At 36.7% G+C, this 22496-nt stretch overlaps 1 protein-coding gene across 1 annotated transcript in view; it reads right to left on the bottom strand.

The window, feature by feature from the left end:
• The window catches only part of CFAP47 (cilia and flagella associated protein 47), a 363705-nt gene that overhangs the window by 50521 nt on the left and 290688 nt on the right, over nucleotides 1-22496 (bottom strand). The window contains exon 57 of the mRNA XM_075174429.1: nucleotides 22364-22459. Coding sequence (XP_075030530.1) covers nucleotides 22364-22459 — 96 coding nt within the window. The remainder of the gene's footprint in view (nucleotides 1-22363; nucleotides 22460-22496) is intronic.

The raw sequence follows: 22496 nt of genomic DNA, 5'->3' as shown, positions 1-22496 counted from the left end.
TAGGAAAGACACATCTGAATGGTAGGAGATGAGAACAGTAAGAAAGCAAGGTTGAACAGCAGTACAGAACAACGCATAAGACACATGTCAGAGAAGGAAAATTATTGTAAAGACAGGGAACAGTGAGCAATAGGACTGGAAAAACATACAAACAAAACACCGGAGGGACCAGAAAATGGGTAACAGGCATAGACAGTAACTTGCAAAACGATGCTATGGCAGGGAGCAGAATGAGTGGAGGAGGCTACACTGCATTATACGGAGTCATTTGGCACAAGGAACGCCAAATAGATAAGAGTAAGGAGTGAAGAAGAACAATCAGGAATGAGAGCAGTAAAAGTTTTCTAATTATCCGATGGTCCAACACTTTTTCTAAAAATTTGTGATGGACTGACAGTTTCTCTTGTTTTTTCCTTCCAAATCTATTTTTTTCCCTCCAATAATCTTATAGACAGTAGATCTATCCCATCTTCCTTTGACCATTTTATACATTTGAAAATTATTTATCATCCTTATTTCCCCAATGACAACTTTGTGTTGATAAAATTTTGTGAGATCATCCAGGCATCCAAGACCTAAAAGTCTGCAGCACAGTAATGTCCTAGATCCAAAGTCACAGAAAGCAGGAGGCATACTGCAAAGTCAAAGGAAAAAATACAAAATCTCTTCTACATCAGCACTGTAAAAAATGTATCAATACACCTTTTCTCTGAATGATTCTATTTGTGACACATTGAAAAATAGGCAAGTAAAAACTCAGTTACATTAGGTCAATTGGTCCTTCCTTAACTAAAGTTTCATTTTATTTCTGCATACATTTAAATATAATTCTGATATTCTCAAAAGAGATTAATTGATAAATAATGATATAGAAGAAAGACCAGAAACACAGTGTGGATGGAGAGGGATTGCTGAGGAGAGTGGGGGGATAGATAGTCATATTTTTTAGAAATGGGATCTTACATGTTCTGCCCTACTGTGGTAATGGGAAAACTATGTCCCACTCAACCTCTCCCCCTATACTACAGTGATTTAACTGTGTTCTGTATATAACAAAACAGTCTACCAGCATTTAATAACCTGCCTAAAATCTTAACAAAAACTAGAAAATAACCACACAAATATTTTGAAAATGCAAGAGCCACACAAGAAATGTCATATGCTTTGTAAACAAGTGTGACTTTCTTTTTAGTGCCTAGCCACAAAAAACCCACCAAACTTTATCCTTAACTTAAAGAAAGTTCATGTTACCCTAAGCTAAAGTACTAGCAAGTAAATTAAGACTATGACAGCTTCCCCTTTTCTTAATCTTTTTCTAGACCCAAACACACACAAAAATGTCTTGAGTCCATGGTTGAAAGGAAACTGTAATTGCTTCAGTTCAGGAGTAATTGAATTTTTGACATATGTCAAATATCTGATTATTTTGGCAGATATATTTTTACTTTCTTTTTAAACTTTTCTTGGATATACGTATCTCTTAGTCCAATCTCTGAAAGCACAGTCAAGTTCTGAAGCTATAGCAGATTTTAATCAAAATCTGCAGTGTTGTGAAATCGGTAATGACACTGGTGCTGTTACATCCTTCTACTTTTTATATACAACCAAAAAAATGTACTGTTTTTTACAAGTTTCCAGGAGACATATCACACTTCATACAGCAGACAGTAACTGGAAACATATATATATACGTCTCCAACTGACTCTTGTAAGTGAATGGGATAGAATGATTACTCAGCACTTTTGCCTTTTCCAAAGTTGCTTCCTTGAGATAGTTTACAAACTTTTGAAACAGCCAGTTTATCTATTCTCTGCTGTGAGTCACATATATATATTTCCTGAGTTATGCATTTTCATAGTCTTAATATTTATACTCTTCATCATTCAAGGTTTACAGGTTTCTGTAGTAAGGCAGAATTGAGCTCTGCACTGTTTTTTTGATTTCTTAGTACTCAAGAAAACAGACAAAGTTGGTAAGAAGAATCCCTCTTGAAAAGTAACTTTTGCCCATTAATTTGACTTCTGTCATAAAACAGTAGTTCTGTGAATGACAGAACCCACAATATGCTACATGTATTTCATAGCTAAATATTTCCTGTAGTAAGAATATTGTTTCTACCAGAGTGAACACTTCTGTAGCCCAGTAAATATGGTTTCTTTCCGTTACTATTAAAAGGCTTTTTAGTGGTCTTACAAGGCAGGATCTAAGGATTTGATTGACATTTGTCTTGACATAAGTTGATTTTAGCTTCTTTTATTTATGATAGCAATTGTTTAGCAGTCAGGTTTGGTTTACGATATTTTGAGTTTATAGAGATATGAGTAAACATCTGTGCAGACTGAATTATCTATGATACTAGAATAAAAAATGATTTGCAAGAGTGTAAACACAGGATGGTACCAGACGTCCAAATCACAACGGTCACTACAGGAATACAATCTTGTTAAACAAGTTTAGATAAAGCAGAGAATAGAAAACTGAATAATTGAGAACCAGCAAAGAGAAAGTTCACTTATGCAGACTGTGTGAAGATAATGCATAAAAATAAATCCAGACAGATCCCAAAACTGTTGAGGAACAAACACTTTACTAGCCCTCCAAGCAAAGAAGTTGGGGCATTGGCAGCTCTCTGACATTCCCATCCAACCTCTGCACCTGGGGAGGACTGATGCTGTCAAGCTTAAGACCCAGAGGGAGACCAGAAGGATGATCATTACACCAGAAAAAAGGGGTAGATAATAGGAAAGTTTTTCTATGTAACAATTTTAACTATATTAACAGAGGCTTTTCTGTATTGTTGTTGACTATAAATGGTAGTATTATTGTAACTGGACTAAAAAAAAACTTTTATTAGCCTGTCAAATGAGACAAACAAGAATTTTTTTGCTCCACTAATGTACCCTTTTGCCCACTGTGTTTTGTGTGCAACATCCTAAAACCCAACATGTGGCAACGCCAGCCTCAGTGTTAACCCCTGAAACTTGTCAGCAGATAATCTCTAGATTCAAACATTCTGAAGAAATTAGTTACACCTATTATTCAGACTGAAAAGAAAAGAAATCAGGCTTAAATGAAAACATATGGTCAAGCTCCTACCTACAAAGCAGAAGAGCAAATAAAATACAAAAGACAATTCTAGATTACTTGCATTTCACTCAAAATCCTTAGGCAGAACAATGGTTTTTAGAGCTGGGGGTTCAGCCCTTACATGAACTATTCTAAAAGTTGTTCCCTTAACAGAAACTTTTCTCCTACTCGCAGCTTTGCGGATTGAATTTCTTTGTCCTTGACCTTATAGGTGAAATATTCAAAGGTTAGCCAGAATATTACTGCAATGTAACTGAAGTATTTGGATTTTGGCTGGGACCTGATATCTTCAGAGAATATCCTCAAGGCCTGAGACCTCTATCGCCCTCAAGTTACTTCTCTCTATAGACCTTTTTTTTCACAATTTTGAGTAGTTTCTTTCTCTCAGACAGAGGAATAAACATTTCAAAACCTTTGTTCTACTGTGGTTTATATACTACACATATAAAGTAATATGAGCTGCAAAACAGTTCTGTTTCCTTATTTGGTTTTAGACATATTGTGGACTTTCCACGGAAATAGCATATGATGCATTAACAACAGCAATAGATAACTTGGTACTTAAACCAAGCAGTCTTCTCTTCCTAATGCTACCTATGAGTTCAAGATGTTTCTTGTGGCATAATGCAAGTGAAAAAGAAAAAAGAAAAATCATGCACTCTGAAAACAAGGTTTCAGGACTCAATTTATAAAACTTTATGTAGGAAAAGAAAATCCCTCAGAGAAGACAAAGAACCTTCATTTCTTTTACATTTATTAGCAAGTCATTTTGATTACTTCCTTGGTCCAGAAGAAAATTAAGTCAAATAATGGCCTGGATGTCATTGCTGTTGGATTTTATTACAGTTTTAGGAGCGAGCACTGGTTTAACTGCAGTGGCCTCATAGAGAGGCCAGCAATTATATGTCCAGGATGACAATTGAAAGAATACATCTTATGTTCTGACTGTGATCATTGTCATGCAAAACCTGCTCCAGAGTTTATCAAGACTACAACACAACAGTAATTTGTTCCCAGAGGAAGTAAAGAAAAAAACATCAGCAATATCCTTTAGGAAGAAAGTATGTTGAGCTGTCCAGAAACTTTCTACTTCAGAGACATTTTGGATTTTTATGGCCAAACTGGTCATTCACACTGACTTGTTCTTTTCTTAACAAGTAATGCTTTCTGACAGAACCCATACATACCGTATTTGTCTTAGGTGCATAGGTCTCAAACTACAAAATCATTTATTTTTCAACCTCTGAAAATTCTCATGTCTACAGACTACCATCTTTTATTGTCAGTGTGGTCTCACATGCTATTTATGTACATCTCTGCTACTCAGTCATAATACCACGTAAGGACACATCAGTTTAGATATATGTTTAGAAATATTTTAACCCTACTGCAAAGATCTGGGACATGTTGGATCAGTTAATGTGGCACATAGCTACTCACCTGTCAGACTCAGGTATAGACACAGATCATATTTAAATTTTATTAAGACTTCATTAAAGTCTCATAATATTTTATCCCCTGAATTGCTGTGGTTAATATGATATTTATTACAATTCTCCTGGTTTCCTGAGGGGTAGCTGAAATGTGGCATGAGTTTCCAGCCATAAAGACAATTAGCAGTTCTTGATTGGGAATTGTGCATTGCTTCCTGTTGTGTGAACAAGGTTAAAATCAACTCTGTAGTCCTAATTTAGAGCAAATTGTAGTCAGTGTTCCAAAAATACAATAAATATGTGAGTTGGCAGCCTCTTAAATTCAGAGAGGAATATAGTGTGATACGCTTGGGAACCTCCAGAAAAAAGAAGAAAAGGACAAAATGCTTAGAAGCAGACATGTAGGAAATCAACTGGACTGGAAAGACTTGTTATGGTAGGAGATAAAAAAATCAAATAAAGTCCCTCAGTGGAGAGAGAGAAGATGCCATCAAAAGTGGGAATCACTATTAAGATATTCTGTAAGGGATCAAGGACCCAAATTACTTGACAGTGTCAGGATGATTCTGAATCGTACTGACACAGGAGACAGGCTTTGGATGACTCTGGTAAACGGGAGCTGCAGTGTTTCTGAACAGAGGTGGCTGCTGCATATCATATACATCTGTGTGAATCCACAAATAGAAATCATATGTAACCCACAACCCAGGAGGCAAGATGACTACCAACACCAACATTTTCATATGAAATACAAAACAAATGTCTACAATTTAGCTTTTGCTTATTTTTTCACAAGCTACTCATTTTTAGTTCTTTGTAAGAGACAAGTTATTTTTCTTTTGATTCAGGAAGGAAGAAAACAGGTCATCATTGCTGATTCTTTTTTAAAACCTAGTTAAAATACAGTAGTGGATAAAACTACATGAAAACAAAACCTTTCTGGAATAGGAAGGAGACATTTTATGTCAGTTACTGTAACTTTCACTGACAATAACTTGTGGTGAGATAATTGGGAACGAAAATTTTCATGGAATTGACTTAATCAATTAGGGTTACCCATTTTAAATCTGTCAAAATAAGAAGCAGCCAGCCTTCAAATCTAAGGCATTTTCCTTTTCCGTATGTTTAAGAACAGTCTCTAAAGCATCTCAAGGCATAAGTGATTTGCAATCAAACATTGAACAAATGTAGGGACAAAAGCTTTTCCCAATAGCTGTTTGTCATAGATGTCAACTGAAGAAAAGGTGGAAGAAAAAATCCTTGTTTATAAAGATGACAGTGAAGAGATCTTCACAAACTATCATTTGGTATCAACTTAAAGGAAAAAAAGGAAAAGGTTTATTTTCTGATATATGGCAGCAAGGAGTTGGAGAAAAGGTTAGAAAAGAGTTCAAAAAAATTAGTAGTTAATTTTTCCTACAATCTATAGCTTTTTCTGAGGGAATATATTGGATCTCCAAATTTAATTTCATTATTAGGTATCTTCCTTTTGTATAAAGACTAATGACCACAAAACTTAAAAGAAAATGGTGATTCTTTAGAGGCAACAGACTGCAATGTTTATGTGTAAAGAAAAGAAAACTTGTACAGTCCATATCTATTGATGGTACTTGATTTCTTGCCCCTGTTTTCATCCTGAAGTAGTAAAAGAATAAACAAAATAATATAATGGAAATTCTGAAAATGTTAATTCAGAAATTTCAAAATATTTTTTGCCATTTTTGGTTGAACCAATACAAGCATGTTTAAAGAATGTTTACTTATCCAGAACTCTGCAGAGATTTTTTTCATTTCTTCACTGCTAAATATTTCAGTCATTATCATCTAACTTGACCTAAATCCACAGGATTTCTCAGAACTCATTTTAAAAATCAAGGTTCAGTCTCAATAACTCTTCTTGAACAAGAGAATTTAATTAGAAAAAACATGTCTGCTTTATTTAAAATCTGCCAGTGATGGTGAATCCTCCACATTTCTTTGAGAATTGTTCTGAGATTTGATTAAGCTCATTGTTAAAAACATGTTTCATTTTGTATTTGGCTACTGAATAACATTGACCTGGTTTCAGTGCCTGCTTTTTCCTGCGAGAGTGAACACTCTTCATTATCAACATTCTGGTTTTTAGTGAGGTAGAACAAATGAATCATCACCAAAATTCTCTTTGGCCAGCTAAATAATTTGGGATCACTGAATCTCTCAGTCTCATCTTAAATAATTTAAACATGCTTATATTGCGAAGTTGAACAACACCTGTAGAAGGCAACATGGGCTAACTAACATTGTATACCAAATGGAGGGATATTGTAAGTTGTCCTGGTTTCGGCTGGGATAAGGTTAAATTTCTTCCTAGTGCTGTGTTTTGGATTTAGTATGAGGATTTAGTATGAGGAGAATGTTGATAACACACTGATGTTTTCAGTTGTTGCTAAGTGCCCTCCTAGTCCAAGGACAGCTCCCGTGCCTACTGACTCAGCTAGGTACACGAGATGAGAGGGAACATAATCAGGACAGCCAGCCCAGCTGGCTAATGGGGTATTCCATACCATGTGACGTCATGCTCAGTATATGAAGGGTAGGCGTGATCCAGGAAGCCGATCGCTGCTTGGTTATCGGTCAGCGCGGGTGGTGAGCAATTGCATTGTACATCACTCATTTTGTATGTTTTATCATTATCATTATTATTTTCCCTTTTTCTGTTCTATTAAACTGTCTTTATCTCAGCCCATGAGTTTTTCTCACTCTTACCCTTCCGATTCTCTCCCCGTCCCACTGGGGGTGGGAGGGAGTGAGTGAGCGGCTGCGTGGTATTTGGCTGCCTGCCAGGTTAAACCACGACATAAGTAAAGGTAGAGATAACAAAAAGTAGGGAAAAAAGCATTTCAACTTAATTCAGAGTTGGGAGATTTAAATCTGTGGATCCAAGCAACACAAATAACATAAAAATTCATTCTTGATTTGGAAAAGGGACAAATCAATAAAAGGAAATGACTAATAGGTTACAGTTGGTGATTTTACACTTGAAGAGATGTAAAGCAAGCTGGAAAGATAAGGATCATCCAAAATTTCCTCAACAGCTACTGACATGCTATTAAATTGTGTATTGTGGTCTTGCGCTATTGTGTGTGATAAAACTGAATTGCTTCTTTGTGCATGTAGAAAACTTAATGTGTTATTCATACAGGTCTGAGTAACAGCTCTTTTCATCAATCAATTTCTTATTTTCCGATTTAATAGAAAAGAGAATCATAGAATCATAGAATCATTAAGGTTGGAAAAGACCTCTAAGATCATCGAGTCCAACCATCAACCCAACACCACCATGCCCACTAAACCATGTCCCTAAGCGCCTCATCTACACGTCTTTTAAATACTTCCAGGGATGGTGACTCAACCACTTCCCTGGGCAGCCTGTTCCAATGCTTGATAACCCTTTCAGTAGAGAAATTTTTCCTAATGTCCAATCTAAACCTCCCTTGGTGCAACTTGAGGCCATTCCTCTCGTCCTATCGCTAGTTACTTGGGAGAAGAGACCAACACCCACCTCACTACAACCTCCCTTCAAGTAGTTGTAGAGCGCGATGAGGTCTCCCCTCAGCCTCCTCCAGGCTAAACAACCCCAGTTCCCTCAGCTTGTGCAGGAAGACTTGTGCTCATAAGACTTGTGCTCCAGGCCCTTCACCAGCATCGTTGCCCTTCTCTGGACATGCTCCAGCACCTCCATGTCCTTCTTGTAGTGAGGGGCCCAAAACTGAACACAGTATTCGAGGTGCGGCCTCACCAGTGCCAAGTATAGGGGCATGATCACCTCCCTACTCCTGCTGGCCACACCATTTCTGATACAGGCCAGGATGACGTTGGCTTTCTTGGCCACCTGGGCACACTGCCGGCTCATGTTAACCAGCACCTCCAGGTCCTTTTCTAGCAGGCAGCTCTCCAGCCACTCTTCCCCAAGCCTGTAGCGTTGCCTGGGGTTGTTGTGACCCAAGTGCAGGACCTGGCACTTGGCTTTGTTGGTTCTCATACAATTGGCCTCAGCCCATCGATCCAGCCTGTCCGGGTCCCTCTGCAGAACCTTCCCACCCTTGAGCAGATCAACGCTCCCGCCCAGCTTGGTGTCGTCTGCAAACTTACTGAGGAAGCACTCAATCCCCTCATCCAGATCATTGATAAAGATATTGAACAAGAACATTGTGTACAATGACTAGAAAAAAGGAACGGTAACAGCCTGTAATAGGACTCCATACATTTCAGCTTGTGGTTTCTGCTGGTTGTATGTAGCAGAGGTAATAAAAATGGCAGCTAACCTCAGGGATTAGTTTACATTATTGGTATTCACTGTGGAAAAGGCAGTACTAACTGTAATTAATAGATATCAATTCTATGGGCTATTAACCTTTGGTTTATGTTAATATCTATGATGAAGGAGAAAAAGATTTAATTTATAAGGGATTTTCAGTGCTTGTGAAGCAATCAGATAAAAGACAATTCAACATTAAAAGTTGTTGCAATACTATAGTTTTCACTTCAACATACAAAACAAGGATATTTAACATTCTTATAACACACGCAGGCAAACAAGGCAATCACAAAACATGATTTGCATTTAATAAGTTCATCTATTACAAAAAAACTCTCATATGTTAACTAGACTGAATTTCACACCTTAAAGAGGAAGTTAATAGTTCCAATTTATAGGTAAAAGAAACTGAGTCACATCAGGAAGTTTCATGGACTTTTTGATGGTTGCATGGAACAGTTTGCATTCTAAGCCTTCTTTTAGACCTTTATAGGAAAATTATTTTCAAAATGCTTCACCAAACAATTATGAGAAAAGAGGATCTGCTTACCTTTCAAGCCTCTAGATTTTGTTTTCAAACAGTCACAGCTTTAGTATGGGAAAGCTTTAGTACACCTATACTTCTGTTTCTCTGGGTTAAAATGAATACAGTGTTAAATACCTTCCCTCAAGTAAATGGAGATTTGTGAAAATAAAATTATCAAGTACCTTAATAATATGCGAGGGTGGGAAGTACTTAAGTATCAGTACATTTTCATCACCTACTTCAATTTTTAAAGGTTATAACTATTTTTGCAAATACTGATTTTAGCTAAAATAACATATTAACAGTAATGTCAGAAGTGTCAGATCCTTGGGCATAAACCACTGCATGATAAAATTAATGTCCTGGCAAGAAGAGTCCTAACTTTGCTCTCATGTGCCTTTAAACGTGTTGTCATCTGAAAATATATTATATGCAAAGAAATAAGTTCAATTCCCTCCACTCAGCAGAAGATGATACTAGACCAAGTGACTATGAAGATAATGAAGCATGTTATGTATGTTGTTAACATAAAGTTTGATGTCCAATGAAGAATTTTGTGTTGCATGCTTCAATGGTTGTGAGATATTATTCCTTGTAATAGTAAAGATTGTGATTCAAACACTTTTCACCTCGTTGTAACATAAATCTTTGTTCTGCATTTCCCTAAGAATACCCAAACTATGTCCTGTACTTAACATCAAAATCCCCTCTTTTGACTTATAGACTATGATTTATGAGCCAGATAAGCATTACATTAAAACAGAGGCAAAGACTGAGTTACAGTTAAAGCATGTCCTCCTCTTTCACACACAGCAATCACAGCAGTAGTGTCCACATTCTTTTCTTCCTGGGTTGGTTTGGGTTTTGGGTGGGTTTTTTTAGCTTGGTATCAGTGATGTGCATTTAAAGAAATAAATATTGCTTAAATCTAAATATTATTGTAAGATGCAACATCATTACTAATGTTGATGATTGAAGGTATTAACTTGATCTTCATGTAAACAGGAAGGGTTTCAGCATAAATATTGTGAAAGCTGAAAATAAGGTCCTGTATGCATCATAAAAGATAGAAGAAAAAGATAAATCAATTTTTTCCTGAGACTTACATGAAGAGGAAAGAGGTACCAGTGATATGCATTCTTTTTGCAAATACACTCAGGCAGGTACAACCCCAGTGGCTTTATCAAACCAAAATAGGCCCTGCCTAATCATTCAGGCTTTGTGGCAGAAAAGTAAATCAGGGAATCCAATTCCCCCTGGTAACAGAAAGATATCAATTTTTAATGAGAATGTGAATAATTTATTATGTCCCCCATAAAAAAATACTTTGAATAATTTGTTAATCGTAGTAATAGTATGACAAAATATCTAGGGAAGAGAATTAAAGCAGCGGAGCACTAAGGATATGATGTTCATTTTAATTAAATTATTCCTCCCCTACAGAGAACAGTTTTAAAGACTCCATTTATCAAGAACTGGAGCTACAGTATTATTGATCCAAGTTATATCTTGTGAACAAGGAGAAATATATAATTTTGAGGTGAACATATAGATATTGGCATACTAAAGTATTTATCAAAATAATTAAACACAGAAATAATGCCACCTCAATTCACACCACAGCAATTAGAATACATGCCTAGCATACACATTTACATTTCCTGTAATTTCAGTGCAACTGAAGCAGATGTTTAAATTTAAATTCTTTGCTATTTAGGGATTGCCCTACATACCTGAAATTAAACATACTCAAATATGCCACTGAATCAAGAACTTCATCCATCAGTCAGAACTGAACAAACCAAATGCATTTTTCCCTATCATGAATAATTTGACTTCTGAATGCAACTGTTAGAAGCTATTATTTCAATTAATCACATACCCTACCACAGAACCAAAGGTATTATTTAATTGTGCACAAAACTTCTTATGGGATGTTTAGGGGAGAGAACACAGGAGGGAAAAGAGAAAGATCAAAGTGGATGAGAGAGGAACAAGCATAGGAGAATAAAGGTAAAAGAGGATAAAAGATGCCAGTCATGTAAGCAGGTGCTGGCCAGTAAAGCTGTCTGACAATGCCTCAGGCTTGATCACTATTCTAGACTGTGTGTAAATCCTGTGTCTGTCTTCTGCGTCAGTACTCTCCCTATCCTGAGCCTCTGTGTGAGTTGGCCACTAGCAAAGTTCAAACCGGACTAGCCAGCAAGTAAGATGAGGCCTGAGTGCCAGCTACTGGAGACACTAAGTCTAAGAGCAGTCATTGGAGAGAAGAGTGTTTTGCGTGGGTGGTTGGGTGTCAGCTGCTAGCTAATATCAAGTCAGGCTAGCCAGCAAGTAGCAGAAGACCAGCATCTGGAAAGACCCATGGTCAGCACCAGTGACTGGGTAAAGGGCCTACAGAGGGAGCACGCATACAGAATGGACTATTCGAGAGGCCAGCAGACGTATTTTTGAGCTGAGTGAATGAATGTATATGTATGTTCTGCTAGTAAACGTTGAGCTGGGCTAGACAGCAAGTAGGAGCAGACCAGCACCCAGAAAGACCCGAAGTCTGAGCCAGTGACTGGATGAAGAGCCCAGGAGTCAGACACAAATACTGGAGAAACTTAAAAGTCCATGCTAATATTCAAAAGATCTGGGGGGGAGAGGGTGGGTGCTGGTGCATCAATAGAGTGAGGGTGTGTGTACGTACCTCCAGCGCAGTTCAGTTCTAACCAGCCAAACACCAGCAACTGCACCAGGCTGCCCATGCTGTTCGTATTCACCTGAGTGCTGATTTTTTTTATGGATGTGCTGGTAAAGGCACTGCTCTCTGGGTTGATCTGAGTGGTTGGCTACATTTGTACTCTGTGTGTGTGCGTCTGCTGGTCTGTTTGCAGGAGTAGCTGCTCAGCCTGGTTGCTGGGCGGGCAGGAGAAGCCCCTGGCTCAAATTTGGCTCCAGCAGAAGGGGGAAGAGAATCCTTTGTGGTCCCAAAGTCCGCTGGATTCTTATCTCTCACAGTGAGGTTCACGTTGGTTTTAAGAATATTAAGACTTCCGCTATATCATAGACCCTCTTAAATGTTAAACCTCCCTATTCAGCAAGATTTTTTTCTGCTAGTGGCAACAATTTTGGATCTAGCTATCATGTATACTGTTAAACTAAAGCCCAGCCAACACTGACTGCACCGAGAAATAGAAAATAAATATCTGCATGCCCAGCACACTCTGACAGCTTTCCTAACCAATTCAAACAATTAGTCCTGAGGACTTAGTGACTAAACTAAAAAAGAAAAAAATAACAACTTTGCTTTCTATTCCTTGCTGACTGCAATTCAGATTGAGATTTCATGCAATATCAACTGAGGTTGCAGTGTAAGAACATTTTTTGAAAGAAACAGAAATATGTATCCATTGAAGGGCTGTCAAATAGAATTACGGGTAAAGAAGGTAGACAAAAGAATTCCTAGAGCTCTAGAAAATGTGTAGAAGCAAGGTTGATTGTTTGGCAGGATAATTATGGAATTATTTGTTTGTATAAGTTTGACTTGTCTGATTGGGTTTTACACAAAGGGTCTTACACATTACATGAAATTCAAAAGAGACTCGAGGCACATCCCTGCTGTTCACAGTACCTCAATATAGCAGTCACACAGAGTACCAAGGGTTTGCAAAAAAGTCTTACAGTTGTTTCCTAAATACCTGTGCCCAGTGACTCCTCACACTGGCACTGGAGCCTGGATTTCTAAGAACATTTGATGTTACTTTGGATGAAGAAAAAAGGGTCAGAGCAGGGATCATCATACTGAAATAGATATATAAAAAGCTTAACACGTGGGAAATAAAACTTAAAATGAAGCTGAAGTACACAATGCTCCTGCAGGCCAGTTAAATCAAATCCTGATTAAGAAAAACCTTAAGGGTCCACTGACTTTAAAGCGTTAGCCACTACAATGAGAAGAATTGTGTTACCGCTGTGGGTAGAAATAGTTATTTAGCTACTGAATGCATACTATATATGGAATCTGACTTTCTCTTAGCTTTTGTCTTATATTTGTGACCATTCTTCATTGACCAAAAGAAAAAACGATAAAAATCAATGAAAACATTTTACAAAAAAGCTCTAGAAAAACTCAGTGTAGGAAAAAAATGAACGTTAATTCAACACTGTAATTATCAAGCACTCTTAAGGTATAAAAATTCACGGTTGAAAGCTCAGTTTCAATACTGCCTTCTAGCATTTATGCTTTACAATAAAATTTGTGCCCCAGACAGTTACTTAATAAGATAAGTTTAAATTGTCTCTTCTCTCCTGGACAGAATATAGTAATTAAAACAAAAAAACACATTAAACTTCCAACTAACTAGTTCTTCTTCCCCTCAACCCCACAGACCACCTTGTGAAAAACATCAAGTTTTATCATGATCTTCCATCTCCAAAAGTTCTTGCACAAAAAGTTCAATTTATTTCCTACACATACCTCCTAATTTAAAAATACAATATGTTAAGGTAATGTTTTCAAGAACTCTATAATTGTTTTCACCCTCTTCTTTAGGAAAAAAGATCTATGTAATTGTTCCATTTTTCCATACATTTCACTATTAATATCAATATCACTAGGGTGGTGGAGGGGAGGGTTGTTTGTTTCTTTTTTAGTCTTCTGTCCACTTTCAACGAAGTTAGACATAGATCTCCCACACTCCTTCAATGCTTTGTGAAACTCAACAGCTGCATAGACAAGGAAAGTCAACTTAGAAACTTCAACTAAGAAACGCTACAGCAGACTTAATAGTTGTAGTTCTCAATCAGGAAATTACTAGCTAGTTTAGGGAAGGGGAGAAAGTCTTTAGTGTATATTTGGGGTGGAGCATGGACGTGGAAGGGTTTTGCACAGATTAATTTATGGGAGACAGGTACATTCTGTGATTATTCCAAAAGCAGAGGAGGACAGGAAAAATAGATGTAAGACAGAAGTCTAGAAAATCAAGCTGCTTTATTTCTGCTCCTCTAGAAACAACAGTTTGATACTGCTGGCAATTTCCCACTGTGCATGTGCAGCTGGAAACAAAAGATTAGTGCAGATAATTGTTTATAGCCAATTTAGAGCTAGACATAGATTTACTGATTAATTTATAGGATGAAACAAATCTATGTCTCTGGATTTTTCACTGGGTTTATTACCTAAAAGGTGAAGCAAGAATCAGGAGAAGGGGAGGTGAGGAAGTAGTTTTGTCTTATTCAAGGACACGTTCTGGCTCCATCTTGTCCATCCACAGCTGTTATCAAATAAATTAGCAGCAATATGCTATTCTAAGTCAGAATTAATCATCTTTTCATTTTCTAGCTCTATTGAAATCAAAGGAGATAACTTTTCTTATCAAGTTCTAAACACAGCAGATATTTTTAAATAGAGAAATAAGCTAGGCCAATGTGAAATAACAGCCTCCCCTGAGGCTGATTTGCATCGTTTAAATGCTCTGAAGTGCTATACTCTGGATGTTCAGTAACAAAACATGAGATTCTGACGAAACCTACTGCATGGCCTAACTTAAGTCTGTTAAAAATCTGTTTTCCATGATAAATCATGGGAAGTCTTATGTGGATTTGCATGAGACTATGCAAAAGATGGGTTTCTGATGTCTTCCCTTCTTTTATTTGCATCCTGAATATCTTTTTTCCTCTCTCCCCTTTTGCAACATCACGAGAGCATGCTGAAGTAGATAAATCATTTCCTTATGTAGTCAAGGGAATGTACTGTTCTATTCCTTCAATTCAAGGGATTGTTTTTAAAAGAACAGTAAAAATGACTTTCTGCTTATTCTTACAGTGCTGCCTTTCACTTCATTAACTTTAAGTTATTTCACTAAAACAGTTACCTGGATTTGCAAAAACACATAAAGATATGTCCACACTATATAATTTGTAATGAAAGTAAAACTCAAAGGTAAAAAGAGTGCATATAACAGACCCTATAAATATATATATAAAATATGGCCTGAAGACATTCCAGAAAAGTACAAAGAAAAATCTTTAAGTTTTATTATTCATTGTATTAGAATATTTCATGGTTTAATGTACCAGTATACCAAGCACACCTGTTTCAGTGCTGAAAAGCGTATCACTCATTAACACTATAATTCCCATTGCCTGTAACTAGGCTTTCCTGTAAGAATATTTTTGAGCACAGATTCCCCAACTATTCATTCACACGATCAGTTGCAGGACTGCCTTAAAACGTGACACAAAAATGTCCCTACTGGTTACTGAATTTCTTCACGTGAGGAAAGTCTTAGATGTGCTGTGGCTTTAGAGAGCTCTCCAAGGTTTCCCATACTGACAGTAGAGACAACCTGCACTCAAGAATGCCACCAGCTGGAATGCATTGACTTAGTCTGCATATCTCTCTGGAGATAAATATGGCTTAGACTGCATCACTGATGTTGCCATGTCATGTCCCAGTACTGACACCCTCTTTAAAAAAAGCATGCTTCTCTGTCAGCTATGACATGAGAACACCGCTCTTTTATAATGGTTTCACCTGGTTGAGAGAGGTAAGCCAGGGTGATTTAGCAATCAGGAAACTGCCATGTACATGGAATAGGAAGGAGTCCCATGCCTTCCCTTCTGCTGGAAATTTCACAAAGCAAATCTGCATCCATACAACTTTCCAAGTGCCATGATGGCACTTCAGAGATAACAGAACAAGGAAAAACACTAGCTGAAGATTTAAACAAGGCAACAGTCATGCAGATAGGCCAAAGATGGCCAAAGATGGCCAAGAAGGAACGTCATTCTGTCTTGCATACACTGTGTTCAAGAAGGCTGCTATTTTGTGGTGAGCATAAACAATAATTTCTTCAAAAGCATATGTAATCTTCAGAGTAGCAGTTCACCTGCCTATGATGCAAAGTCTAATCAGGTGCAGCACAGCACCGCAACTTTGGATTGATTTTACTGAGAAAATTGGTAAGGTGTGAGAAAATAACTAAGCCTTGCAAGATAAGAAAAGTAAAAACATAGACAGAATGGTAGTAGCAGCTCAAGGACTCAGAAAGAAACTACTGAAATGAAGATATAAAAGCACTGTGAAAAGAAAGCAAAGAATCAGAAGGTGGCAACTCAGCAACATCACGGATCCACCCATTCCAAGAAGCAGTGGAGGCTGACCCATCCCAAATGACTGATGACAACCCTGGCAGCAAAGATACATCCCATTTCTCACTGGAAATACTCACCGTATTAATGCCTCGCCTAGCAGCATGTTAGTCCTAGTTATCTACTACATGTATTAGCCAATAGAACAAAGCTGTGTATTCTAAAATTGCATAAATCCTGCTTGCAAAGTCTCTTTGTGCACAGCAAAAGATGTCCACCCCAAAAGTGACCCAGTGAGGAAGGAATCTTATAACTTCAAGGTGGAGGACAGGTAGGTGTCTCACTCAAAGGACAATTCCAGTGAAGATGATATCACAATATTGTCATGAAGTTCCTAGTTGACAGATCACTAACTCTATAGGACCTCCATCAGTCAGGGACAATCCACCAATCTACAATGGGATATGGCCTGTCAGTAAACCTTTCTCTGACAGACTGGTGCTGAGGACACGTGGCCCATACATTTTTCTATGAGGTATCCAACAACCAGTAACTCTCCATCTAGATGCGGTCTGCAATCAGCCAGCCACTGTCCTATATTGATAGTACATAGCAGAACTGGAGCTAAACCTGCCTTTGTGCACTGAATTGATCCCGGAGTTAATCCTGGACCCCTCCCAGGAAGCCAGCCCTAACAGCATCTCAGGAGCAGGAACAGTAGAAGAAGCAGGGTAAAAGATGGGGACAATAAAAGGCAAAACTTGATCTACTAAACTGTGCCCTTTCCCAAGAAAGTGAGACAGTAGAGTAGAAAGAAAAGATGAGTTGCAGTCCTGTAAGCTGAATGTACCCACAGCTTAAGGAACAGTACCAGCAGGAGTCGCTGACGGTTGTCTTCAGAAGACTGCCTGCCTGCTCCTTGCCTTCATTCCTTTCTGACCTCATTCCTTCTCTATCTATGATGAAACCAACCTACCAGTCCTATGGTCCCAGACATGAAGAGTCAGACAGATGTCTGACACCTACCTGCAAAGCCTTCTGCATACATGGTACCCAGTCTTGAAACAGTTAATGTACCCACAACACAGCATGTTGTAGAGCTATTTGGTCAGTCAAAGGGCCAGCAGGGGAAGAGAAAACTCAAACCAACAATCTCAGTCCTAAGTTTCTGAGCAGCCCAGGTTCAATTCAAACTGTTCTACCTAGTTTTACGTAATTTTCAAATTGTTTTCCTAAATTAGGTGCTCAAATTCAGTATTATTTATTGTGGCCACTACACAATAAGAAAGTCGTCTATCTACATTCAAGTTTAAAATCTTCCTCACAAATAAATCCAGACTAGAAGTTATTTACACTGTCTAGAAAATGTTCAAGAAAATCTAAATCAAGAATCATGAACTTTGTTTTTCCATATACTAGCATCTGCACCATAGGCATTAGAGGTCACTCTCACTGACAGAAGCAGCTTCTGACTTGATACTAGGCTGTATACTTCCTGAATGAACCTTGTGTAACACAAGTAATTAATGTACCACAGCTTATGAACTACTCACGTGAATAGTACCTCTGTTGAACAGTTTTGCTCAGAAAAGTGAAACTTGATAGTTTCAGAAGGTAAAAATTCAGGGAAGGCAATAACATTAATGAAAGAAAATCAAAACTAAAGAAAAGTAGCAAAAGTTCATCACAAAGAAGGAAGACTTGAATAGATAAAACAGGAAAATATTTAGACTAAGGAAGTTCAAAGGAAATCTGGCACCTGAATCCTCCAGCATTTCAATGGAACTCTAATTCCTTCAGTTTCCTTGTGAAAATGTGTGCCAAAAAGAAAGAAAGTTGAATCTAATACCCTGAAAAGAAGGAAAACACTTTTTTTTAAGTGAATCTCCTAATTATCCTAACTTATTTCATTTCAGTTTGCAGTGAGGTCTGTGTGTGTGTGTCCTTCTTCTCCAGTTAATTTCATTATTAATAACTGCTTATGAAGATAAATATAAGATAGTATTGTGTATGTACCTGGTTGTTCAGTCTTTTTATTGCTTGACTGTCCCTTCCCTACAGAATCCATTAGATGAATATTGACTACTTCCTGAAACAACCTCGGATGTAAGTTATAAAGCATAAAATTATTTTTGCTTGTTGTGAGTGACCAAACCATGGTCACAGAATGCAGTTAAAACATGGAAGAGGAAAGAGAGCTTAACATTTTCCAACAACTTTTCAAAATAGTTGCTAGAATGGAGAACTATTTCTCACAGCTCTTTTTTTCTAGCTCTTCAAGTCATTTTGTGATAATGAAAACATTATTAAAGAAACAGAGACAGAGTCTTCCTAGGAACTAAGACAACCAGGAAAATCAAGTATGTTAGTTTCATTGTTTTTCAGTCTTTGAAAGCTATCACAAGAAAAAACAGATTGTGCATGCAGAATTACTGAAAGAAAAAAGCAGATGCAAGTAAGTATAGAAAAGGAATGAAGTTTTGAAATCTAACATTTTAGGGAAATAGCCTGAGGACTTGAAGAAAATTTATGCCATTTCTTAGGTGAAATTAGTTTAAAAGCCAAATTATCCATAATCATAGTGGACTGTACATGATGTAAAAAGTATGCTAAAATGCTTTCTCAAATATTGTTGAATAAAATATGAAACTATAATAGTAACATGCTTCCAAAGTGCATACACAGAATTTTAATGTCTCAAATGTGATTGCCATCAAAGTGGTTTAACACTAAAGCAGGCAGCTTTTTGGAAAATGTTTCCCTAACATTTATCAAATATATTTTATCTTTCCTTTCTAAGTGCTTGGGAGAGTTAATAAATACATGTATTTTACACTAAAGCAAAGTTAGAAGGCAAAATTTAATAGCTAATCATAGAGATCTCAGTAAAAAGGGAAAAGAGATGAACACGGGATAGGTGACATGACAGCTTTAAAATATAGAAGTTTCCAAGTATAGAACTTGTACTGAAATTTGGAGAGAGATATCTAAAAAACTAGGTTCAGCTAACTGCCCCGTTTACTGTTCTGGTTTGATGCTACACCAACTCATTCACTTATTGACCACCTGGAACATCAGCTAAGCCCTAAAATGCAATGACTGGAGGTTGAGTGCAAAATGAGATCACAGCTTCAGTATTAGGACCGGCTGAAGTAATGCAGTTTGTGTTACTGGGAAACAGTACCAGGCCGTCCAGAAGACTTATGTTGCTGCTGTGAAGCCAAGGCAGGAAAAAAGGGTAGTCTACCATGAGTAACAATTTCACAGCATGGCTAGTATTTTGGCTTTTTTGTAAGAGTATGATGTAAAAATGATTCCAAGATTCTCAGCCTATCTCACTATTTCTGAATTTCTCCCTTCAGTTTTTAGAGTCAGTGAGGAAAAAACAAGTAATTAATTAGCAGCAAGCACAGTTTTTCCACAAGCATAAATGTTTCTCATAAAATGATCCAGCAATCATATTCCAGCAAGCAGAATATTTGGTTCCAACACGTTTTCAAAGTATTCTTTCTTCGTTATAGGGAACAATGGTAAAGCAGTAACACCTGCATCTAATCCACACTTCATCTACTGTTAAGTGTAGGGAAAAAGAAGTACAGAGTCTTTCCATAAAAATGATTCTTAACATGATTCCACTGCCCTTGACTTGTGAGTGAGACCAGGTGCAAAAAAAAGCGTGCATTCACCGGTCTTATGGCCTCCCAACAAGGGAGATTGGGCTGCAGAATCCTCAGAGCAAAAGATTTACATCATGAAAATATTTAAAATATAAAAGAATAAGTAATGGAAAGTACAATTTATAAAGATGGCTTTGCTGGTCTAATATTTCTATCAAGTGATTGCTTGTCAGTTTTGCTATATACATGAATTAGACTATTTTGGACAGTTCCTCACTGCTTCTGTGAAAAAAATAAATATAATCTCATGACAACAGTTACAACTTTTATATACGCCTGTGTAAAATGTACATATAGAAAATGATATGACGTCCAGATCAATTCTTATATCTTCTTTTTCTTCTAAATCCTTCACCCCTTCTGGGTGATATTCTGTATCACCCAGAAATATTGTTGAGGCATAATAAGCTTCAAGGAGAGAATAAAAAAACAGTTCTTTGCTGGGAACACCGAGGTCTGCAACATCCTTTACAAAATAAAGGTGTGGCAAGTACATCTTCAGGAAAATCACAGTATATGGCAAATTTTCTAATGAAATTAAAAACAAGTCACTCTCATTTCATTTTTCTAACTCAGGTCACTAATTTGAGATAGATAACATTTCTTCAAGGAAAATGGTATGGCTTGTTCTGGTATCTATATCAACATGAAACAGACACACATACATTTGTGTGGGATACTAGCAAGGACAATTATTTTCTTTGGTGAATAATTTAAGATATGAATAATTTATCTGTGTGTTTTGAAATTAGAAAGCCTATCTGAGTAATAATCTATAGAAATAATTATTAGGAAAAATATTTAAATATTCTGTGTAAATACAGAAATCTACCTATTTCCTATACTTCAGCAATGAATAACTTGTAATGATTAAAATACGCTAACTCTGTGGTAATCCAAGCTTTACCATAACACTAGATAAATCGAATAAATCAATTGCTATCATATACAAGTCATAAATAAATTTTGGTGAAATTACAACACTATAAGCAATTCACTCCTATCCTATCTCAGATCAGATGTGATCAGCAATGTCATGTAAAATTTCATTCAAAAAATAAAACCAAATAGTTTAATTCTTTCCAGATAGTTCAGGTTTATAGTTTCTAGATTTTATTGTCACATTTGAAATTATCAGGAACAACATATGAAAATACAGAAAATAATAATTTGCAACAGAAAAACAATTTTAGAAAAAAAAACAGTTGAAAGGACTGGCAAGTCTGAAGAGAAAGATAAGCATATCTAGAACCAAATAATTGTGAAGTCTATTTCCTTTTTGTTTTTTGTTTTCTGTTAATTCTGTAAAAAGTAAAAGCACTTATAACTGCTTAACTCATTTATTTTTTGAATTTCTTACCTGTTCCTTTTCTCCTGAACTGATCCTTCAAACTAGGAAAATTTTATTTTAAAAAGAAATTTCTTAGCAACTACATGTTTTTGCTTTCTGGTACTTCAAGTTTTAGGAAACTGTGACTTGTTGCAGGATAAATTGAGAAAATAAGTTTTGGTAATAGTTTAAATATATTTAAAAGATTACTTTTCAAGTTTATTCATTTGCACTTATTACAAAAACATACAATTTCTCAATAAAAAAAAAAAACTTTTAAGAAGCCTTCAATTTAAATTTAATTAAGAATTTTAACAATTGATGCTTTTCTACCTAGTATTTCATAAACATTTTTATAGTGGTGTTGCTCATCTTGACAGTCCTAAAATACAACTATATTTATTTGGATTTAATCTCTTAATTCAAAGCCTTTCCTAGGAATACATCAAGACTGCATTACTACATGGGCTCATTCTCCCCTTTTTATATCATACTTGTAGCACCTATTATGAGGTCAGGTTGCATCCCTCTTGTTTCTTTTACACCTAATCACCACTTTGACATCACACATGACATTTGTGCTTTGATGGTAAGACATTATTTATAAAAGAAATCATATGTCAAAAGTCCAAGAAAATCATTGCAGGGGTGAGGAAAAAATAACTGACAAAAAATGAACAATACACACTTCAGAGGAACTTTACTGGATGCACCTCTGATTATTACTTACTTACTTACTTATTTATTTTAAGTAAAACAAACAAACTTCATTGACATGGGGCCAATTCTTGTTTCCACAAGGAGCCAGATTCAACACATCAACTGATGAGTTGCACTCATCAAAACACCGAATTTTATACACACTCTTGATTTCAGGATCCACAAAAGACCACATCTTGTAAAAAACTCAAAGTAGAACTCAAGAAATTACATACCTCGGGGTTCTTTAAGCAGAAGATGGAAGACAGATTCCTTACTGGTGGGCATGGACAGGACAGATGCACTGAGATGACAACTGGACTGCTCCTGATCTAAAAAAAAATTTAAAAAATCATTCAGGAAAACTCA

The sequence above is a fragment of the Calonectris borealis genome, chromosome 1 (assembly GCF_964195595.1).
Source record: "Calonectris borealis chromosome 1, bCalBor7.hap1.2, whole genome shotgun sequence".
Classification (NCBI taxonomy): Eukaryota; Metazoa; Chordata; class Aves; order Procellariiformes; family Procellariidae; genus Calonectris; species Calonectris borealis.
The sequence above is the reverse complement of the archived record's forward strand: the minus strand, read 5'-3'. Positions and strand labels throughout refer to the sequence as shown.